Source organism: Canis aureus, chromosome 3 (genome assembly GCF_053574225.1).
Source record: "Canis aureus isolate CA01 chromosome 3, VMU_Caureus_v.1.0, whole genome shotgun sequence".
In the NCBI taxonomy this organism is placed as follows: Eukaryota; Metazoa; Chordata; class Mammalia; order Carnivora; family Canidae; genus Canis; species Canis aureus.
Genome location: NC_135613.1, coordinates 78,525,088 through 78,546,257, shown reverse-complemented (window position 1 = coordinate 78,546,257; position 21,170 = coordinate 78,525,088). Strand labels below are relative to the sequence as shown.

The 21,170-nt window shown below is 37.4% G+C and overlaps 1 protein-coding gene across 1 annotated transcript; it reads left to right on the top strand.

Moving 5' to 3' along the window:
* The first annotated feature begins 17,395 nt into the window (after positions 1-17,395).
* Positions 17,396-18,572, top strand: OR6X1 (olfactory receptor family 6 subfamily X member 1). The gene has a single exon (XM_077884750.1). It carries the CDS (start codon positions 17,411-17,413, stop codon positions 18,347-18,349), a length of 939 nt encoding a protein of 312 aa, XP_077740876.1. The 5' UTR covers positions 17,396-17,410; the 3' UTR covers positions 18,350-18,572.
* The last annotated feature ends 2,598 nt before the right edge of the window (positions 18,573-21,170 follow it).

The window sequence follows — 21,170 nt, the reverse complement described above, 5'->3', positions numbered from 1 at the left end:
GTAATGTGCAGATAAAAAACCCTGTTGTTTCCTTCCCCTGCAAAAGAACATGTCCCAGCCTGAAATAATTGTTTCTTTTCTTTTTCTAATAACCTCTTGTTCCACCCTCCATCCTATAAAAACCCTTCATTTTGTACAATTCCTTAGATCATCTCTCTACTTGCTAGATTGGGTGCTTTCTGAATCATAAGTTGCTTAATAAAGCCAAAGAGATCTTCAAATTTGCTTGGTCAGATTTTGATTATTAGCAATAGTTATAGCATCTAATAGGTGCTCAATAAAGGTAGGAAGGATGGAAGTGAAGGGATTCTTAAGAATATGGAAGATAGTTTTTACCCTTTCAAAGACTCAGATAACAGCTTGTAGAAAGTAAAACAGATTTACTTACAGATTTTACTAGAGTCTAGGCTTTTGAAGAATTGGCTCACCAAATAAAAGGAAGAAACAAAATCACCAAAGTTACCAAGTTTACAATTAATCTGTTCATAGTGGGAAATAAGAATATTCTAAAAGAACTGGTATAGTACCTCTGGATGGCTCAGTTGGGTAAGCCTCCTACTCTTGGTTTTGGCTCAGGTCATGATCTCACGGTTGTGGGATCAGCCCTGCCTTGGGCTCTGCACTTGGTGGGGAGTCCGTTTGTCCCTCTTCCTCCCTCTCTGTCTTGCAATCCATCTCTCTCTCAAACGAATGAATAAATCTTTAATATGTATATGTGTGTGTGTATACATAAAATACATATGTATACATAAAGTATATATATACAAAATATATACACACATTTATAGTAATATCCACAGAATGTCATTATATGTATCTTTACATAACAGCATTGTGAAGGCTAGGAGCAAAGTTGTTTTTGTTAGAGTCAGTAATCTATAGGAGTTGCTCAAGATTTCATTTATTTTATTTTAGGGACTCAAACCACGGAGAATGACCTTGTTTGTTTTCTTGGGGGGCTGGGGATTGTTTATCTCAGCACCAGGTGGCCATGGTGGTGTCCTTGTTCCTGTAGCATCTGGTGTCATTGACACTGCTCTTAACTATGGAGGCGCTGTGTACAATCACCCCCAGTTTGTTTGTTTGTTTATTTGTTTCAAATATTTTATTTATTCATGAGAGACACAGAAAGAGAGGCAGAGACATAGGCAGAGGGAGAAGCAGGCTTTCCCGCAGTGAGCCCAACTTGGGACTGGATCCCAGGACACAGAGCCAAAGGCAGAAGCTCAATCACTGAGCCACACAGGCATCCCAATCACCCCCAGTTTAAACGGGAAGGTAGCAGTTTCATTCCCCTAGCCGTTGAAAAGAATAAAATAGAAAAGGATTAAATGAGCCAGAACAAGAGTAAGAAGCAGATTTTTCCTATAAATATACAACAACGAAGACTTGCAGTAAAGATAGATTTCCCAGGTCATTCTAACTCTTTTTCCCTTGTTTGAAAATAAACTGAAATAAGAGGCTGAAAGGGAATTCTTTTGTCATGTAAATAATTTTGCTCCCAAATTCATTTGTTTGCAAATTACAGATTAAAGGTCAAGATTATAATGTGAAATATTCTGTGGAGTAATGTAAAGGGTTGTCCCATTGGGAAGGACCTGAGGAGAACTGGGGGTGCAGAGGAATTGTTCCCACTGTGGGAAGAATTTTTCCTCACGTTCACGTACACTTCCACCTCCATGCATCCTCCTCATCCCGCCTGCCAGTCTGGCCTTTCTTTTCATCTTATCTCATTCTTTACTTATTTTCTTGGGACAACTTTGAAGGCTCAGCTTGAGTTAATTTGGTGTGCCCTCCAGAAATGAAGCATGTTCTGTTATGTCTTGAGGCCTGGAAGGGATGATGGGGTCAGGGATTTATTTGCCTGAAAATATTTGGAAGAAATGTGAGAGGGGCTTAAGATGTCATGGAGCAGATGTTTGTTGAACCAAAAAAATGATTGTTTTTAGTCACCATTTCCATTGCCCTCTGTCTGTCCAGGATTGCAACCACCCAAGACACTTGGCTTAGAAGATCTCTATGCCTATTAATAAGTCATGAGAATTCATGTGCAAATAGTCTACTTGGGAAATTTTTGTGAAGAAGGTGAATATTGAGTAGAGCCTTCAAGTATGTAGACTTCATGTCAGGGTGAGATATGGCTTTATAAAGAGAAAAGTGGACATCTCAAGCAGAGAGTATACTGTGTACCAAAGCTAAATGATGAGGTAAAAAGAAATTTTATATATATATATATATATATATATATATATATATATATATATATAGTAAAATTGATATCGATTGTGGATAAACATTGGCTTTGAAGCTAATAAAAGTAAAGAAATTTACCTGCTGGGTATTGGTTCTCTAGGAAGTTAGGACTGAAGCCCAACATACTTACTTATCTACCAGCAATATCACATCAAAAATAGTGTAGCCAGGAGTGGTTCCTCAAAAATTTCCCCCTAGATTTTAAAAAGAATATTTGATGTTCATGTTTCCATCACTTTTTGGTTCCTTCTCTCTGCTCCCAGATCACCCTGCACTGTCGTCAGCTCCACTTGCCTATTTTCCTTAGCACACTGAACATCCTCATTGGTATATTTGCAAAGAGTAATTTTAAGTGGTACCCTACCCATTTGGATGTTTGAATTTAAAGAGGGACTAAAGACTCAGAATAACCTAAGATCAAAAATAATTACTCTCCCATGGTGATTTTCAGGTAGATAACAGGGTAGATGATTTTGGACAGGTGACTTCCTTGCTACTGCTAAACTTCTATCACATAGTCTGATTTTCCATAAAGTAATCCCCAGGTAAATCTACAATGGAAAACAGTGGTATCCTCAACCATTATAGGTTTATAGATTCTAATTCCTGCCGTTTGCACTGAGTTTAACCAAGACTACCTGTGCACAAACTTATACAAAAGCAAATTTAAACCACAGGAAATGATGATTCAGTACTAAAATGCAAAGAGATCATTTGTGACTAATGTTTATGTATCATAGAATCACACTAGATTTCTCTTATAGAAGTATTCACTTACGGCCTATTTACCTCTCAAAGTTGCTATGAGATTAACTAGAGTTATATAACTTAAAAAATGGGATATTAAAAGCACTTATAGGGGCACCTGGAGGCTCAGTCGGTGGAGCATGTGATTCTTGAATTTGGAGTTGTGAGTTCAAGCCCCACATTGGATGTAAAGATTGCTTAAAAATAAAGTCTTTAAAAAAAAAAAGCAGTATAAATGTTACAAATGTTTTATCTGATTTATATAGATTATTGTGATTCTAAGCTGTTTTACTACATAGCTGCCAGTTCACATTTATTTTTTCTGCCAGACCCCAGGGAATAATAGTGATTTGTGGTTATTTACAGCAGAAAGGACAGTCTGGGAAGAATATGAAGTTGGCAATTAACATATCTCTTGAAAGAATCACAGCTGGAACAAAATGAAATTTCAGAGGGCCCCAAAAGATGAAAATAGACCATAACAGAACATCTGAGGCAGGTAATACTCAGGAGCCAACCAGTCGGCATGTAGCATCCATGTAGATAACCAACCAGTAGGAAAGGTTCCAGTTACCAGGATGATGCTGGAGCAAGATTCCAACTCTGGGAGGAGGTCTAGGGAAAGCCTAGTTATTACAGATTTAACTTTGGGTTGGTAGAAGTTTGGGGAATGAAGAAAAAGTCTGGACCTCAGGATCCAGGCAAAAGCTCAGTCTTGAGACTTTACTGAGACTGGAAACTGAACCCTTGATCTTAGGGGCTTACCTTCTGCTGTAGGTCAGTTTCAGTCATAGGAATGAAATGAAGAATGGCATCTGAAGAGGATTATCTAGCTACGACAAAGAGGCATGCAAAAGCTAGGAATATATTTGGACCCAACACTTCCTTCTACGTCATAGCAACACTTTGTGCTTCCTTTTGTACTTCTATAAATGCTTCCTCTTCTTCCAGGGATGCTATTTTCTCAAACTCAGTCTCTGAGACCATGTTTCCTGTGTTGAAATATGTCATTTACTACCTATATGGCTTGGTCAATTTACTTGACCATTCTGTGCCCTGGTTTCATCATCCATAAAATAGAAATAATAATAATAGTAACATACTGCACAGAGTTGTAAAAATGACAAAAACTCAATACTCATAAAAGCCCTTAGAATAAATAGTGTCTGGAGCTCAGTGAGCACTATGCAAATGTTTGCCTTGATTATTATTATCTTCATTTTATTTTATTTATTTTTTTATAATTTAAAAATATTCTTCATCTTTTTTTTTTTTTTTTTAGAGAGAGAGAGAGAGCATGAACGTGTGTGCTTGGGTGGGGAGGGGCAGAGGGAGAGGGAGAGAGAGAATCTTAAGCAGGCTTTACACCCAGCAGGGAGTCTGATGCAAGACATCTCCTGACTCTAAGATCGTGACCTGAGCCAAAATCAGGAGTCAGGCACTGAACCAACTGAGCCACTCAGGCACCCCCTTCATCTTTTTTACTTTGAGAAATTCATACTACCTTCTGACTTGAGACAACCACAAATTTTGTACTTGAATTTGTAATCTCAGCTGAAGCATTCAAAAATAGAAAACTGACACATCAGAATAATGTTCTGAATCTGTAAATGTGGTGATAACCTGATATGACTTTTAAAATTTCCTAACACTCTTCTGAATCTATGTACTATTTCTCATTTTTGTACCTAGTAATTTTTTTCAAAGCCCAGAGATTTCAACAGCCATTCTGAGGCACCTGAGTTTTGAAACAAAAGGTGGAAAAAAAAAAAAAAAAAAAAAAAAGAAACAAAAGGTGGCATTTCATGTCTTGAGAGGAAGAAGAACCATGATTTTGTGTGTGTGTGTGTGTGTGTGTGTGTGTGTGTGTGTGATGTCTCCCTGTTCAGAAAAGACCCTAACACAAGTCCTTTTCCTGGTAGCTGATGGTTTAATCTTTTTAATATTTGTGATAATGGATCCAGACTTACGGTAGCTAAAGCATATACAATCAAGCAGGCCATCCTTAAGAGGAGGAACCCTAAACTGAAAATATAGACTAAGTACAAAAGTTGATATGTATTTTAAATGAGAGGGGAAAATAACAACAAATGGCAATCATAAAAAGCAAGAAAATATAAATATCACACAATCCAGAAAAATAACACAATATTTTATCAGCTGACACTTCTCTTATTAGTGGAAGTTCCTGGTTTTTTAAAATGAATATTAAACTATTTTTAGCATATCTTTGATCATAAAATAATGATTTTGTAATATTTTCTGTAGAGAAAATGGAAAATTAATTTAGGTTTTCTCTAACATGGTTAACTGAAAGTATTTTTAATTTGTATATGTTAGAGAAGTCACTTTTATCTTCTCAATAATTATTTGTAGTAGATAATATATATAGTTTTGTCAAATTTATGATAAAGCTCTATAGTGGATTTGTTTATATGCATTACAGAGTATACACCTGAGAGTAGAGAATTTCTGCTTGAGTAGGTATTAATGAAACTGTCTGCTTATAGTTTCACATGATTAATAACAGGAAGAACCTTTCACAGACTCACTTCTGTACAATTCTGGTTCTGAACATTTTATTTATTTATTTTTTAAGATTTTATTTATTTAAGAGAGCATGAGTGGGGAGAGGGGCAGAGAGAGAAGCAGGCTTTCTACTGAGCAGAGAGCCCAATGCAGGGCTTGATCCCAGAACCCTGGGATCATGATCTGAGCTGAAGGCAGATGCTTAACTGACTAAGCCACCCAGGCATCCCTGGTTTTGAACATTTTAAATCTATTTTCTCCTCCATTACCACTGTTGGGAAATATAATTAAAAACAGAATCTTCCAACCCAGAAAACAAAGGTAGCAGAGAAAGAAAATACCTGTATTATTAAATAAGCATTAAAACAGAATGTGTGCAGCCTTGTGATCCCGGGGAGTTCACTGAGATCTTGCAAAGACAGAAAGAAATCTCACCCTTTTATATAACCAAGCAAACACAATCCATTACAGACAGGCTCTCAGGATAAACAGTAACTAGTCCTCAAGTAAAAGGACTTGACAGCACAATTTGTAACACATAGTTTATCTTCGACTCATCTAGTAATTGGAATGAACATTTGTGTTAGCTAATTGGCTTTATCCAGAGGAAGAAAAATTTTCTTATATCTTTTTGACAGGAGATAGTTTTGTAACTCAAAGTAAGATACCCAAGGAAGTTAGGCTCCTATCCTCTCACAAACTGTGAGATAGAGTATTATTACCCTTGCTTCAAAGAGATGGTTCTCAGGTCCTTGAGAAAGACATTTCTGAGTCATAAAGCTGACAAGAGGCTTATTTAGATTCTAAAAATAATAATCATCATCATCATCATACACATTTCAAAGAGACAAACAAGGAAATTATAATTTAATGTTTTCTAAACTAAATGCTCCATAAAAAAAAAAAAAAGAAGTCCCTTCCCTTATTTTCAACAGGGAAAATTAAGCCTCTTATTTTTTATTTTTATTTATTCCTACACCATATATTCAAGTGCTTGCTAGAAAAAATCTCTAGTCCCATTCTTTTGGGTCATGACATCCAAGTGAGTCAGCCTGGTGGGTATTCCCAGAAACAATTCCTGTGGCCATTTGTTTCCCTTGTAACAAAATTCTTCATTTGGCACTGTTCTTCTTATTCCTAGAGCAAACAAGCACTAGGGGACAGGGGAAAGATCACTGGACCAGAAGAGTGCATAAGCATGGCATCACTGTCTCTTCTACAATTGTTCCCCTGAGAAGCCAGCCCTACCTACCAGATTTCTCACATATGCTGATTTTTTTTTTTCCCTCAGAATTTACAAAGTGCTTCTCTGTAATTCACTTCATTCAGGGAGCATGTCAACTTTCAAATATACTTATAAATACTCCACTTTTGAATGGGCTTTGAACTGTTTCCTACTTTAGCTTCCAGACCTGAATCACATCAAGATGTAAGATCTAACAATCTGATTTAAATATCCAAATATTATAAGACAGATGAGAAGTTTGCTAATATTATAAAACAAAAGGTTGGTATAGTCAAAACATATAGATGAGTTCAGTAGGGTGTTACTATATTATTCCACACACGGACCTATAGAATTTTCATTTAAACAAGGTATCTAACTGAATGTATTACAGTCATTACTGGGACTGACCAGCTTTACACCAAAGAAAGAATACAGAAAACTGAGATCTTCCCCTCAGGAATAAAAGACAAGGAGAAGGAGGAAGAAGGAGATAGAGAAGACTAGAATGTGGGGTCATAAGAGGCAGGAGAGAAGAGTTCCAAAAAGGAGGTAGTCAGTGGTATTGACTACTACAGATTGAGTTAGAAAAAAAATGTACTAAGAAAATCCTTTCAGATTTGAAAGATAATTTAAAAATTTAGAATGATCTTAGGCTTATAAATTTAGTAAATTATGAAGTGTAAATTAAACCTCAGGAAACTGAGGACAGATGGACAAAGAAATAGAGGTGAAATTATATATTATAAGACATTTTGCAATTAAATAAATCCAAGACAGCAAGGCAGTCAAAATTTTGTTGTTTTTTTTTTAAATAGAGAGTTGTACCTTCTTCAGGAAGAATAAAAGAGTCAATTTGGTGAGGGGGCAGTAGCCAAAGAAAGTAGAATATTGGATGAAGGATGATCTAAGAGACAACAAGGAAAGTATATCAATAATACTAACAAGAAAACCAACACTAATAACTACACCCGTAAATAGGATACATGATTCTTCTTTTAGCTTCTGCTAAAGAAAATCTTCCTTCTCTAAGAAGAAATGAACCATCTGTTCCCCTCATGTTGCCTTCCTTGCTTTTGAACTCTTGTGTCTCTTCAATTATAAATAAATCTCTGTTGGGGACCACTGCCATTTCAAATTCCCATTCCATTATTTTGGAAGAGTCCAATAAGCAACCATAACAAAGCAATCCTACTAGACCAACTTTCCAACACAAACACATAAGAAAAACTAGACAAAATATATGAAACTACTATTTTCAGGCAGTGGACAAGGAGTCAAGAATGGAGATCTATGAAAGAAGGGACACAAATTAGTTGAGCCCTAAAATAGCCAGGACTCTCCACCTGGAGGTGTCTGTTATACAACACTGGAGGGCAAACCCAAGCAACAGGTGGAAGGACAGAGTTCAAGGATAACGAAGCAACTAAGAGGCAGAACACAAAAAAAGAAAAATCTCCAAAAATCTGCAAAGAAGTGTTTTCTAGTTTATAACTGAATATAATAAGCTATACATGCACATGCAGGTTGAGGCTCCAGAAGCCCAGGAAAAGAACAATTAAGAGAGAAAGAATAACTACTGGGGAGGTGAATGCTGGATTGCAGAGCTTGCAGATGGTGAGATGTTTGAGATCTAGCAACCAAAATGGAAATACCTCATTGAACACTCAGTGCCTTAGAAACCATATGTCTTAGCAGTAGAGAGAAATTAGCTCTAAAATGATGTCCACTCAAAATAAACAAACAAATAAATAAATAAATAAATAAAATGATGTCTACTCTATTGTGACCCAACAAAGTTTCAAAAGAGAATATTACAATAATCAAGTAAATTTACAAATAAATTGACAGCTTGTCAGTACCAACTACAATATTCTTTAAAGAAAGAAAACAAGATACAGACTTCAACATTATATGTCCAGCATCCAACATCCAATCTATAATGTCCAACATCCAACCAAAATTAACTAGACAAAGATTAAAAGGAAATGTGATTCAAAACGAAGAGAAGTATCAGTCAATAGCAACACATCCAGAAATAACATAGATGACAGGATTTATCAGACAGAGAATTTGAAATAGCTATGGCGAATATGTTGTAAGGGTTTTTTTTTTTATGTGAAAAATTGGAAGATTTAAAAATAAATGAATGTAACTGAAGAGCATATAGAGCTGAAGTAAAAATTTCACTAGATGTGTTCAATAGCTAATTAGACACTTTAAAATAAAAGAATTTGAAGACTGGGACACCTGGATGGCTCAGCAGTTGAGTGTCTGCCTTTGGTTCAGGTTGTGATTCTGGGGTCCTGGGATTGAGTGCTGCATTGGCTACCCCAAGGGAGCCTGCTTCTCCTCTGCCTCTGTCTCTGCCTCTCTCTCTGTGTCTCTCATGAAAAAACAAAATCTTTACAAAAAAAAAGAAAGATTTTGAAGACTAAATATAAAAACTATCCAGGCTACAGGTCATAGGGGGAATAAAAATGAAAAACAAAATGATTAGAGCCTCAGTGGCTCTTGGGACACCACCCAACAATCTAATGTATGTATAATTGGAGGACAACAAAGGAGGTGAAGGCAGAAAAAATATTTGAAGAAAAAATTCAAAGACAATGAAAAATAATTTTCAAAATTAGGTAGAAAATATAAATTCACATGTTCACAAAGCTTGATAAATACCAAGCAAGACAAAAAACCAAAACTACACCTACATATATCATAATTAAATTTTTAAAAATCAATGATAAAAAAATCAATGATAAAAAATTGTTAGGACAATCAGAAATTAAAATACCACCACACTCACCTACACGTTGCAACACATGTTATATAAATCTGGAAATATACATAATACAATGCTTTTATGTCTCATGAGAACCATGCAAGCCAGAGGACAATAGAACAATATCTTTAAACTGCTTGGAGGTGGAGGTGGAGTGGAAAATCCTTTATGCAGTAAATCTATCCTTCAAAATAGAGGGCATATATATAACTTACACACAAAACAGAAACATTTTGTGCCATGTAACCTTCACTGCAAGTAATGTTAAAAATTAACTCAAAATGAATCATACACTTCAACATCTAAAGAAAACATAGAGGGGCACTTGGATGGCTCAGCCAATTAAGTGTTTGCCTTCAGCTCATGTCATGATCCTGGGGTCCTGGGATTGAGCCCCATGTCGGGGTCCCCTGCTCAGCAAAGAGCCTGGTTCTCCCTCATCCTCTGACCTTTCTCCCTGCTGTGCTCTCTCTTTCTCTCTCTTACTCTCTCTCTCTCTCACTAAATGAATAAAATCTTTATTCAAAAAAACATAAATAAATAAATAATAGAAAGCCTTTGCAGTCTTGAGGTTTACAAAGATTTCTTAGGATGCAAAAAAATGAAACATAAGAAGAAAAAATAAATTAGATTTCAAAAATTTAAAACTTTTTTTATATCAAAATACATTATTAAAGAATTGTTGGTGTGCCTTGGAGGCTCAGTTGGTTAAATGTCTAACTCTTGATCTCAGTTCAGATCTTAATCTCAGGCTCATGAGTTTGAGCCCCATGATGGGCTCCACACTAGGCATGGAGCCTTCTTTAAGAAAAAAAAAAAAAAAAAAAAAACTTCTTGGTAAGCCACAAACTGGGAAAAAAATATTAATTTTTTTAACTGACAAAGATCTCATATCTAGAATAGAGAACTTTTGTGACAGTAATAAAAGGAAAATCAATCTTTTTTAGTGGACAAAGTATTTAAATTAATCCTTCACAAGAAATAAATATATGAAGTCAATAAACATATGAAAATTTGCTCAATATCACTATTCATCATAGCAATGCAAATTAAACTAACAATGAGGAAGCCCTATCCCTAACATACTGTCTTTTTTTACATTGAAAATAACAAATATTGTTAAAAAGTGGAGCAACTATAACTCTTATTTGTCAGTTGATGGGACAGCAAAATGGTGAAATCTCATTGGATAATAATTTGCCTCTTTCTTAAAAAATTAGACATACACTTACCTCTTACTCAGAAATTCATCTAACATTTATTCATCTAAAATAAATAAAACATATGATCACAAAAAGATATGAATAAACTGTTCACCATAGCTTTATTAATAACCAAAACTGAAACAACTCAAAAGCACATCAACCACTAACTGAATAAATAAGGTATGGTATGTTCATGGAATATAGAACATGAAGGGAAGGAAAACTTTTCATCCCTTTCTTTCAGTTTCTTTGGCTTGTCTAATAATTAAATTGACATAAGACAGATTAAGAGAAGAAAAAAAGCAAATTTTAATTTGGTATGTACAGGATCTCCTTGAAATATGACTCAAAGAAATGACCAAACCAGGCAGCTTTTGTTTGTTTTAGACAAAAAAACAATAAATTTGTGAGGGAGGAATTGACAAGACAGAGAAATTTGGGCTTTGGGAAATAAATTGGAAGGATAACAAGGTTCATTTATATAGCTTTCTTGACCTTAAATTCTCCATCTCTGGTAATAAAAATGTCGCTCTTCCTCTCGGTTGAAGAAGGGTATATATATTTCATATGGGAGATTTATTTGCTTTTAGGGAGACAAAGGAATTCAATGTTCTTCTTGCACTGGCCACTTCTAAAGTAACTTTAATTTTAAATAATCAATATGCCAAAGTGTTATATTTTGGGGCAGCCTACCCTGAACCTTACCAAATACTACCCAGTAATCAGAAGGAATGAACTTTACATTTGACAATATGTGTGAATCTCAAAAACCATTTGCTAAGTGAAAGCATCCAGATACAAAAGTATACAGATTGTATGATTTCACTCATATAAAATCATAAAAAAACTCAAGACTACTGTAGAATTTGGATCAATGGTTGTTGGGGTGGGAGCAAAGGTGTTGAGATAGACTAACTGAAGTGGGCATAAAAGAATATTTTGCAGGGCTGAGAACATTCTAAATATAGTTTTTTAAGATTTTATTTATTTGTTCATGAGAGACAGAGAGAGAGAGAGAGAGAGAGAGGCAGAGACATAGAGGGAGAAGCAGGCTCCACACAGGGAGCCCGATGCAGGACTGGATCCTGGGATCATGACCTGAGCCAAAGGCAGACACTCAACCGCTGAGCCACCCAGGCGGCCCACATTCTAAATCTTAATGAAGTGGTGTTTCCATGGTATACACATCTGTCAAAACCCACTGAACTGACTACTTAAAATGATTGCATTTTATTCTGTGTAAATTATACCTCATTAAAGTTTTTAAATTCCAATTCCAATTCCATTTTCTCATTTTGCAGAGTGTCCCCCAGCAATTAGTTATGCTTACTATATCCCTCAACTCTCTGTTGACCCTCAAGAGTTCAAAACCCCATCTTTTCACTCATTACCATATGATAGTTTACAGAAAAGTTGTATAATTCTATGCCGTTCACTCTTGCATATCTGCATACCTGGCCACTCATCACATTATTAATCATATTTCCTACCCTTGATTCAACTTAGTTCAGTAGAGGATACCACTTAATTATTAAAAGACCACTGATTTTTACTTCTTTCAGTAACTGAGAAATTCAAAATCTAAAACCCATAAAGTCATGAATTCTCATATTTTGATTATCTTAGGAGTGGAGGGATGATTGATACCAATTAGAATTTAGAGAACTGTCAGTGCCCTACCTTGACTTATGAATTAACTTTTAGTGAGACTTTGTTTTCTCCTGGGAGTCTCTGGAGCACATCCATGGAGACAATGTCCCAGAGGAAGCTAGGAGAGTGCCCCACTAACAACTAACAACTCGTTATTTTGAGAGAAGAAATCTTGACTTAGTGTGAACTGATCTATTAATCACTTTGAACACAATTCTCTTAAACACTGAAGCCATCTCTCCATTTCTTGAAAGTTTTACAAATAGAATTCAGCAATGCATATCAGCACTTACCTTAAATTTTAGAGAGATTCATTTTCCTGGTACAAAAAAAAAGAAGGGAAAAAAAAGGAGAAGGAAATTTTGTTTCAATGCTGTGCCTTTATAAAAATCTCTCATTCTTTTTCAGTCGGCTGGAGGATAAGGACCCGCCTGAGGACCAGAACTGTTTCCCTGAGAATCATTAGTGCTGTGAGTATTGCTTTGTTACAGAAAAGCAAAGAGTACTATTCTGGGTAAAGTGTTACTCTTCTGTAGAACGAATAGATATGGCTAGCGTTGATGCCTTGAAACCTTGAAATAAATTCCAGTAAATGCATCTCAGTATCATATAGAAAAGTCATAACCGTGACTGGGCTTGCACCAGAAAGCAGTCTTAATACACTGCATTTTACCCACATCCATCAATCCTTGGGATGAATTTCAAACTGGCTGTCTTTATTTGCATTCCTGTTTTTCACAGTCTTCAAAGTAGTGCTTCTTGATGCACTTCCTTTTGCGGAGTTTATAGAGTATAATCTAGGTGCCTCTGCTTTAAGGTCATACGGTATTGGGCATCTTCAAATTCAGCACATGATAAAATTGAAATTGCCCCCAGCAACAGTTTTTTTAAAAAGCCAAATGAAGAAGCAAACAAACAAAAGGTGAGGTTTGGGACATATTGCCCAGATTCAGAAAGAATATTTGTTAATACTTTTCTATTTATTTTTCTTCTTTTGAGACCATGACATGTTTAAGAAAAATGAAGGATACTTGATTGCAACAACATAGCTCAGAGAAAATGATTCCACTCTACCATTGAGCATTAAGCGCCAAGTGGGTTAAGAAAACTCTCTGTACTCTGGGCAATCTGGAAATCTGGGAGAATAACCAGAACACAGTAAGAAACACAAAGCTCTGATTAGGGAAAGATGGAGCAGAAAGATTTGCATGCAGCAACATTTACATAAAAGCTGGAAGCAGCAGCAGCGGACTTGGAAACAAATTATTTAGCAAACAGTCCCTGCTATGTCCCCAGCATTTGAAATACAACAGTAGCATTTTATACACATATACATGTATGTCTACATAAACTCATAGGTAAGTGGGGACACAAACTATCCATTTATATAATCCTTTAGAAAATCTCTCTTGAGGGTTTATTTTATGCCAAGCCAATGCATAGGCCCCACAGATATTTTTGCTGCCCTTAGGGCCTTAGAGTTTGTGGAGGAAGCCCCCAAAAAATGTAAATACAATTTTGTAAATGTTCAGAGATGGAAATGCCCAGGGGGTTACAGGGAGTGAGAGTAGCACCAGAGCTAGACTGTGGACATGGGGAGTCAGCGAAGGCTTCCCATGACATAGCTCCTCGGCTGGGGTCTAGAAGTGAGATAGGACTTAGCCAAATGCTGGAGACACTTGCGGAGGACGCAGGCCAAGGTAATAGCATGTGTAGTGATTAGGTGACCCAGAAGGAGGATGGCGCCTTCAGAGAACTAGAGCAGGGGTCAGCAAATTGTGGCTGTTAAAGGGCACCAGCTCAGGAATATTTTAGGCCTCGGGGGCTCTGTAGCCTCCGCTGCAACTCCTCAACTCTGCCAACTGTAACACCAAAGCAGCCACAGGCAATATGTAAATGAATTAGCCTGGTTCCAGGGAAACCTTATTTACAAATAGTGAGCCAGACTCTACACTTGGGTAACTCAATAAGCATGGTGCATAGAATGGGGAAGGTAAATGGCAGATCAGGCTGGAAGACCAGGTAAGGTAAGAGGAGATCATCAATGCCTTGAATGCATTGATGGTCCTGAGGAGCACCGTGGTCAGAATTGTGTTTGAGAATGACCATCTTGCTATAATTTGAAACATGGGTAGGAAAGAGTATGACAGGTCAGGGGAGAGGGAGTTAGGAGGCTGTACTGATGCTAATGGAAGATAATGGCATGAACAGAAATAGCCTGGAAGAGAAAGGAGAAACAGATTGAAGAGTAAGGAGCGAACAGGAACAGAACAATTACCGATTGCCATGGTGAAATGAGGAGCAACACCATATGACTATGTTGTAACTTCTCCAAAGGAAAAGAAAAAGAGTCTAGACTCTACTTAAATCTGGTAAGCATGTCGACTGCAATATTTAATCCAGTATTTTAACCTTATCACCTTAGCTTCCTAAGGTTATTTTCCTTTCTTTGAATATCGCTATAACCTGCTAACTCACGCTATCTGACCTTCCTCCAAATCTCACAAAACTTCACACATGCTCACCACCCAGTCTAATCAGTTGTCCAAACAGCTACCACCAGGTTCCTGCCACTTCTTTTTTGCTCTGCATCCCTTCTGTGGGGCACCCCTGCCATTGCTGCTCGGGCCACTGTTCTCACCAGGCATGGCCACTTCTGCTGCTACCATTTCAGCTGACACCATTGCTGCTACTCCTGGGTCCTCGTGGTGCCAAAGCCAAGTCATGGCCCTTACAAAAGGGCATAAGGTCTGCATTGCCTCTGCCTTGCTTTGTCACCTAGATACATAGCAGTGCTGTCTGTGACCAGGGAGCGCATTCGATTACCACCTGCAGCCCCTTCCTCATGAAACACAGATAAATGTGTACACAGGTTGGCAAAGAAGGTGACACTGTATTTTCTGTACATATGCATATGCAAAAGTTTGCCCCAGGTTCGCAAACTCCCTGGCTCAAGATTCACTCCTCCAAGAGTCTCATGAACCCATCATGTAAACTGATTCATAGGAGGCCTACCCCATCTGTTAGCTTATCAGAAGTGCTGGGACAGGCCCACCTCCCAGCTCCAGTTCCAGCTGAATTTTCTGCTTTGGCCATCTTTCACAAGCTTCAGGCCTTGTTTGGAATGCATTTGCCCTCCCTACCCCACTCTCTTTTCCTATTGAACTCCTTAGGCCTCTCCTTCTCTAGAAAACCTCTAACCCCCACCCAGGCTGGGTAAGGGGTCTTTCTGGGTGTTCCCAAAACACTCTGTGCCCAACTCTACACTATCACTCCCTACACTATCACCCTCCCTATTTAAATGATAAACTCCTTAGTCCCTGAGCAGGACTTGGAACATAGGAAGCTCTCAACAAATGCCTATGGAATATATAGGTTTAATTCTCTTCTCCAAATTATGGAATGTTTAGCCCTTAGTAATTTTGTATTAACCAGGAGAGACTGCCACTCCTTCTGAGCGGGGAACGAAGATAAATCTGTATCTGCCCTATTTTGAGGGACAAGGCCAGTTATATTGACCATTAGTACAAATTCAAATACTTCTGTGTCTCTGATAGTCTCATGGGAAATAACTAAAGCTTTTGACTTAATAGGCAAAAAAATAATCCTTCCTGGTCTAGAAAAGAGTGGGAGGAAATGGAAGTATTTTTCTCCTCTAGGCTCTCAGAGAGTTCTTGTTCTCTCATATGGGGATAGAATTAAGTCATATATCAATAAACTATGAACTGCCTCTTTCATGCAAAGTTTCCCATACTTTGAAAATGGGGCAATTCATTTCACAGCAATTACCTTATCCATTGCAAAGAAGAGCCATGTGGAAGAAAAAGATATCCTCCTCAATAAGATAGGAAGTAGTGTTACTGTTTTCCAGTGAATTTTAAGAGAACAAGAAGAAAGTTCTCAACCTATGAATTTGCAGATACAAATAGAAATGCTTTGCTTGGTATGAAAAGATACTTAGTCATACAGGAAGGTTTTGTTAGGGATGTATTTTCCAGGATCCACTTTGTTATCCCAAGCATTTGCTAGCCTTTTCGCTTTTTTAGTTTCGAGTCTATGGATCTTTATCTAGTATACATTGATTAGGTACTTCTGCATATTAGGCCCTAATTCAGCTGGTCTTGGCATTTTGAATTAAAGTTTAGTACATTTTCCTACTTGCTTAGCAATTTTATTCATTTCATTTGAATGTTTTTTAGTCTCCTTTGTTAAGAGTCTGAATTAGGATTTGGAAGTGGATTCTTGAGAAAAACATCTGTTCTATTATCTAAGTTGTATTTCACTGCTAATATACAACAGCTATGGTTTTTAGTTGTAGAAATACACACACACACACACACACACACACAGACTGGGGGTGGGGAGTCGTAAAATCAGCTTTTTAAAATGTATTTATAATATAAACCAAGAATTTCTTTTAGAATATAATAGAAGAGTGTGGATTAATTTCTTATGGACCACAGTTCAGTTTATGCAGACATACCATTATATACACTTCTAATAATCATACGGATTATTGACAGTTATAACACATTGCAGTGATTACCCTTATAGCTGTATATGGATGGAAAACTACTTCTCCAGTTATCAATTGTACTTAGTACTTTCAAAGTCTATCAAAAGCTGTTTAGAGACTGCTGGATGGCTCAGCGGTAGCACATCTGCCTTTGGCTTAAGGCATGGTCCCGGGCTCCTGGGGTCGAGTTCTACATTGCTTCTCCCTCTGCCTATGTCTCTGCCTCTCTTTCTGTGTGTCTGTGTGTCTGTCATGAATAAATAAATAAAATCTTTAAAAAAAAGAAAAGAAGCTGGTTTAGCTGGCAAAGATCAAGCCCAATCATGAGTAAGGAAGGCGTGCTTAGGGTGTATATGTGTTTGTGGGAGGAGGGAGACATCCTGAAGGACTTTAAGTAGAATCAGAATACTCCTTTTTTGTTTTTTTGGTTTTTTGTCCATAACCTGTATTTGAGCATGGTTCTAAGGACCTACTTTCTTGCTCGTCTTTCTAGACTATCGAGGGACATGAGAAATGGCACAACAATCACAGAGTTCATCCTGGTAGGCTTTCCTGATATCCAAGGACTACAAATCCCTCTCTTTATAGTGATCTTTTTCATCTACATATTAACCCTTGTGGGCAATGGGCTCATAATTGTCATTGTGTGGGCAGAGCCCAGGCTACAAATACCAATGTACTTCTTCCTTTGCAACTTGTCCTTCCTAGAGACGTGGTACACCACCACAGTCATCCCCAAACTGTTGGAGACTTTTGTGGTGGCAAGAGCAACCATTTCCATCCCCTGCTGTCTACTGCAGTCCTTCTTCCACTTTTTCCTGGGTACCACTGAGTTCTTTATCCTCACCATCATGTCTTTTGACCGTTACCTGGCCATCTGCAAGCCCCTTCGCTACCCCACCATTATGACCAGCAACCTCTGCCTGCAACTTGCACTCAGCTCCTGGATGGTCGGCTTTACCATTGTCTTTTGTCAGATGCTTCTGCTCATCCAGTTGCCATTCTGTGGCAACAATGTCATCAATCATTTCTACTGTGATGTTGGTCCCATTTTGAAAGCAGCCTGCGTAGACACAAGCATTCTGGAGCTCCTGGGTCTTTTGGCGACCATCCTGGTGATCCCAGGGTCACTCCTCTTCACAGTAATTTCTTATATCTATATCCTGTCCACCATCCTACAGATCCCTTCAGCCACTGGCAGACAAAAGACTTTCTCTACCTGTGCCTCTCACCTGACGGTAGTCTCCCTGCTGTATGGTGCTGTCTTGTTCATGTACCTGAGACCCACAACACACTCTTCCTTTAAGATTAATAAGGTGGTGTCAGTGCTAAATACTATCCTCACACCCCTTCTGAATCCCTTCATTTACACAATTAGAAACAAGGAGGTTAAAGCAGCCCTAAGGAAGACAATGACTTGTCCAAAGACTCATCATCCAGAGTAAAACATGCAACATGCGACAGATACAAAAATTAAATGTGAAAGAAGACTGTGGAGAAGATAAAAATGTGAAAGTAAACTATGACGGTTAAGGTCTCCTATAAAGAGTTTGTTACCTATAAATGAACCAAGAGTCCTCCTTCAAAAGAAGTGAACTCATTCTCCAACAAGGAAATCCCAGAATACCTTCAGATGCATGAAGTAGGACTAAGGACTTTTTCAATTATAAGCAGAATGTAGAAACCACAAAGGTCAAGGACAACTGTCATTAACTTTAAAAAAATGTAAGGAATCCTGTCTCCCTGTTTGTTTATAATAACTCTTCTTGCCTCATTTCCTTGTCAAAGGCATAAAACATCCCACGCATTTTCTCAGTACTTAGTTTCTTCACAGTATACGTCAGGCTCCTAATCAACTCTAATGGGTCTTTCAAAAATGTTTTAAATAAGCCAGGTTTTTGTTTGATAAGGGGACTTTAATTTTAATAGAATACAAATGTTTCCATACCTGTAAAGGTGTTTATTTCCAGATAACAACAAAACTTGAGGACATGATGTGAAAATGTCCAACTGAATTAGGCCAGTTCCTATGCTTCAATCTAGGTAAGCCAGGTGCCTAGGAAACCAAAAGAAGTCAGAGAGCCAACTATGAAGGCTTTCTTCCTGGAAAACTCAGCCCCAAGTTTACATTAAAGACAGGGCTTACATGTAAGGTTATCATATAAGGTCCCTCAAGGCAAATGACAAACCCATTCATTTAACCATGTTCTCAGGCAAGACATTTGGCAGAAAAGGTTTACTACAAAATGATGATGGAGGTGAGCCATAGTTTGTAAGAATGAGTATTATATATACATACCCCTCTTCCCACAGCAAAGAAAGTGTATCATTAAAAGCCCATTAAACTGTGATTTTTTTTAAAGAAAGGATTGATGCACATTCCTTTTAATATTGAATTGAAAATTGCAAAAGCAAAACAAAGTGTAATGAGATGAAAATGTTATTATCTCAACTGTCCAATCTGATTTATCTTAGAATTTGAAGGCAGAGAGACCCTAAGGATGAATATTTTCAAGAGCCCTATCATCAAAAGCATGGTTTAAATTGCCCTGAATGAGAAAATCTGGGTAATATCTAAGTGCTCCTCAGAGAGGAAAAGTAAAGAGAGGAGAAATGAGCCAAAAAGAGGAATTTAGCAGAAGTCTCCAAGTTGGGGAGCCTACAGAACATTTTAAGGATGGAGATGCCTATCCTCAATTTGAGACCACATTTCTATGCTATCCAACTGCTTTCTCCTGGAACCTTCAGTAAAGTCTCCTACATTACCAAATATACATATGAGCAGGATGTGTATGTCACACTCATTCACATACGTGTATGTGAATACATATGTGTGTAATGCAAGGAAGAACTGAGTTTCTTGTCTGGAATGATGTGGTTTGGATTAGAGACAGCAATGGCTACAGAATATGCAGAAATTTTAGGAAGAACGTCAGACTTTCATTAACTTGGGCATGGCTCCAGGTAACCTATATCTAGGGGAACTGAGACACCTGGGTTATATTATATTATATTAAAAAATTTTTTTAATCTGCTTTCAAGTTTCACAAATATTAGTTTTCCTAGATTTAGCTTATCTAAGAGTTACCTATTTGATGGCAGACAGAGGGTAACATAAAACACCTTGACAGATCTTATAAAAGGAGAGAACAAATGTGAGAGTACGACTCCACATTCACGAAAATCAAAATAGTGCCATTTACTCATGCATTTTTCATATTTTATTTATATGTTGGTATCATGTACCAAGCAATGTGCTGGGTACTGATTCTGTTGGGGAAAAAAATACATTTTTTTAATATTCTCCCAGAAAATCGGTGCTTGGAGTTGGAAATACCAGAGTTGGAAAAGTCTATCCAACAAAGAAGCTCCAACACCTGAATATCAAGAATGAAATGAGTTACAAGACTTCTAGGCAGCCCTGTCTTAGATCTTCACCAATATGGTCTCACCAAAGTCCCCAAGAGGTATGTTGTCTACTTCCAGTGCCTGCAGGAGCCAGAGTGCTATTTTGGGGAAAAGGAGCCCTGGCCACAGAGACAACATACCGTAGCTTGATTTCACATTGCTCCTTGTTTCTTAGGGCTCTAGAGCCCAAATACCTTCCCCAACTGTACACACCCCAACTTTCTCCAAGAGAATAAGAAATTACAGAAGAAGTCATCCAAGAAAATAAGAAATTACACAAGAAGTCATCCATTGGATAAGTCATCCAATATCATAAACAACCCCTTACTCAGATCCCTGGATATTAATTATTTTTCTACTACTCGTAGCTCTAATGATAGGGTTGAGTTTGTGCATACATCTGAGCCAAATCCTTGACAAGGAGCTCTTGAGTTAATTTGTTCCTGAAAAATGTACACACTTTAAGCAAAGCCATTGTTTTTGTGATATGTTCCAATTACATATTAGTTAATAAGAGCAGGGTTCAAGTACTCAAATTGGAGGAGATACAGAGTTAGACAAGGTTAAGTAAGTTTCTTCACCACTCAATTTCTCAGAACATTTAATGCTATGTTGAAAAAAAAATTCTAACTCCCAGGCTTACACATATAAAACTGCCTATTATATCATCTTATTTTTACTGAGAACTGTGTCCACTATTACTGATGTAAACCAGAGCAGTGGCCATTTCAAAAGCAGCCTTTACAATCCTTTCCTCAACCAATCAAATGGTAACCTCATGTTCCTGTCTTATTTGGGCAAAACTTCCTTTCCTTATTTACAAAGTAGTCCTTCCCTTGTAACTCACAGAGCCCAAAG

Coding starts and splice junctions, on each gene's coding strand:
- OR6X1 (XM_077884750.1), top strand. CDS start 17,411: ATGAGAAATGGCACAACAATCACAGAGTTCATCCTGGTAGGCTTTCCT.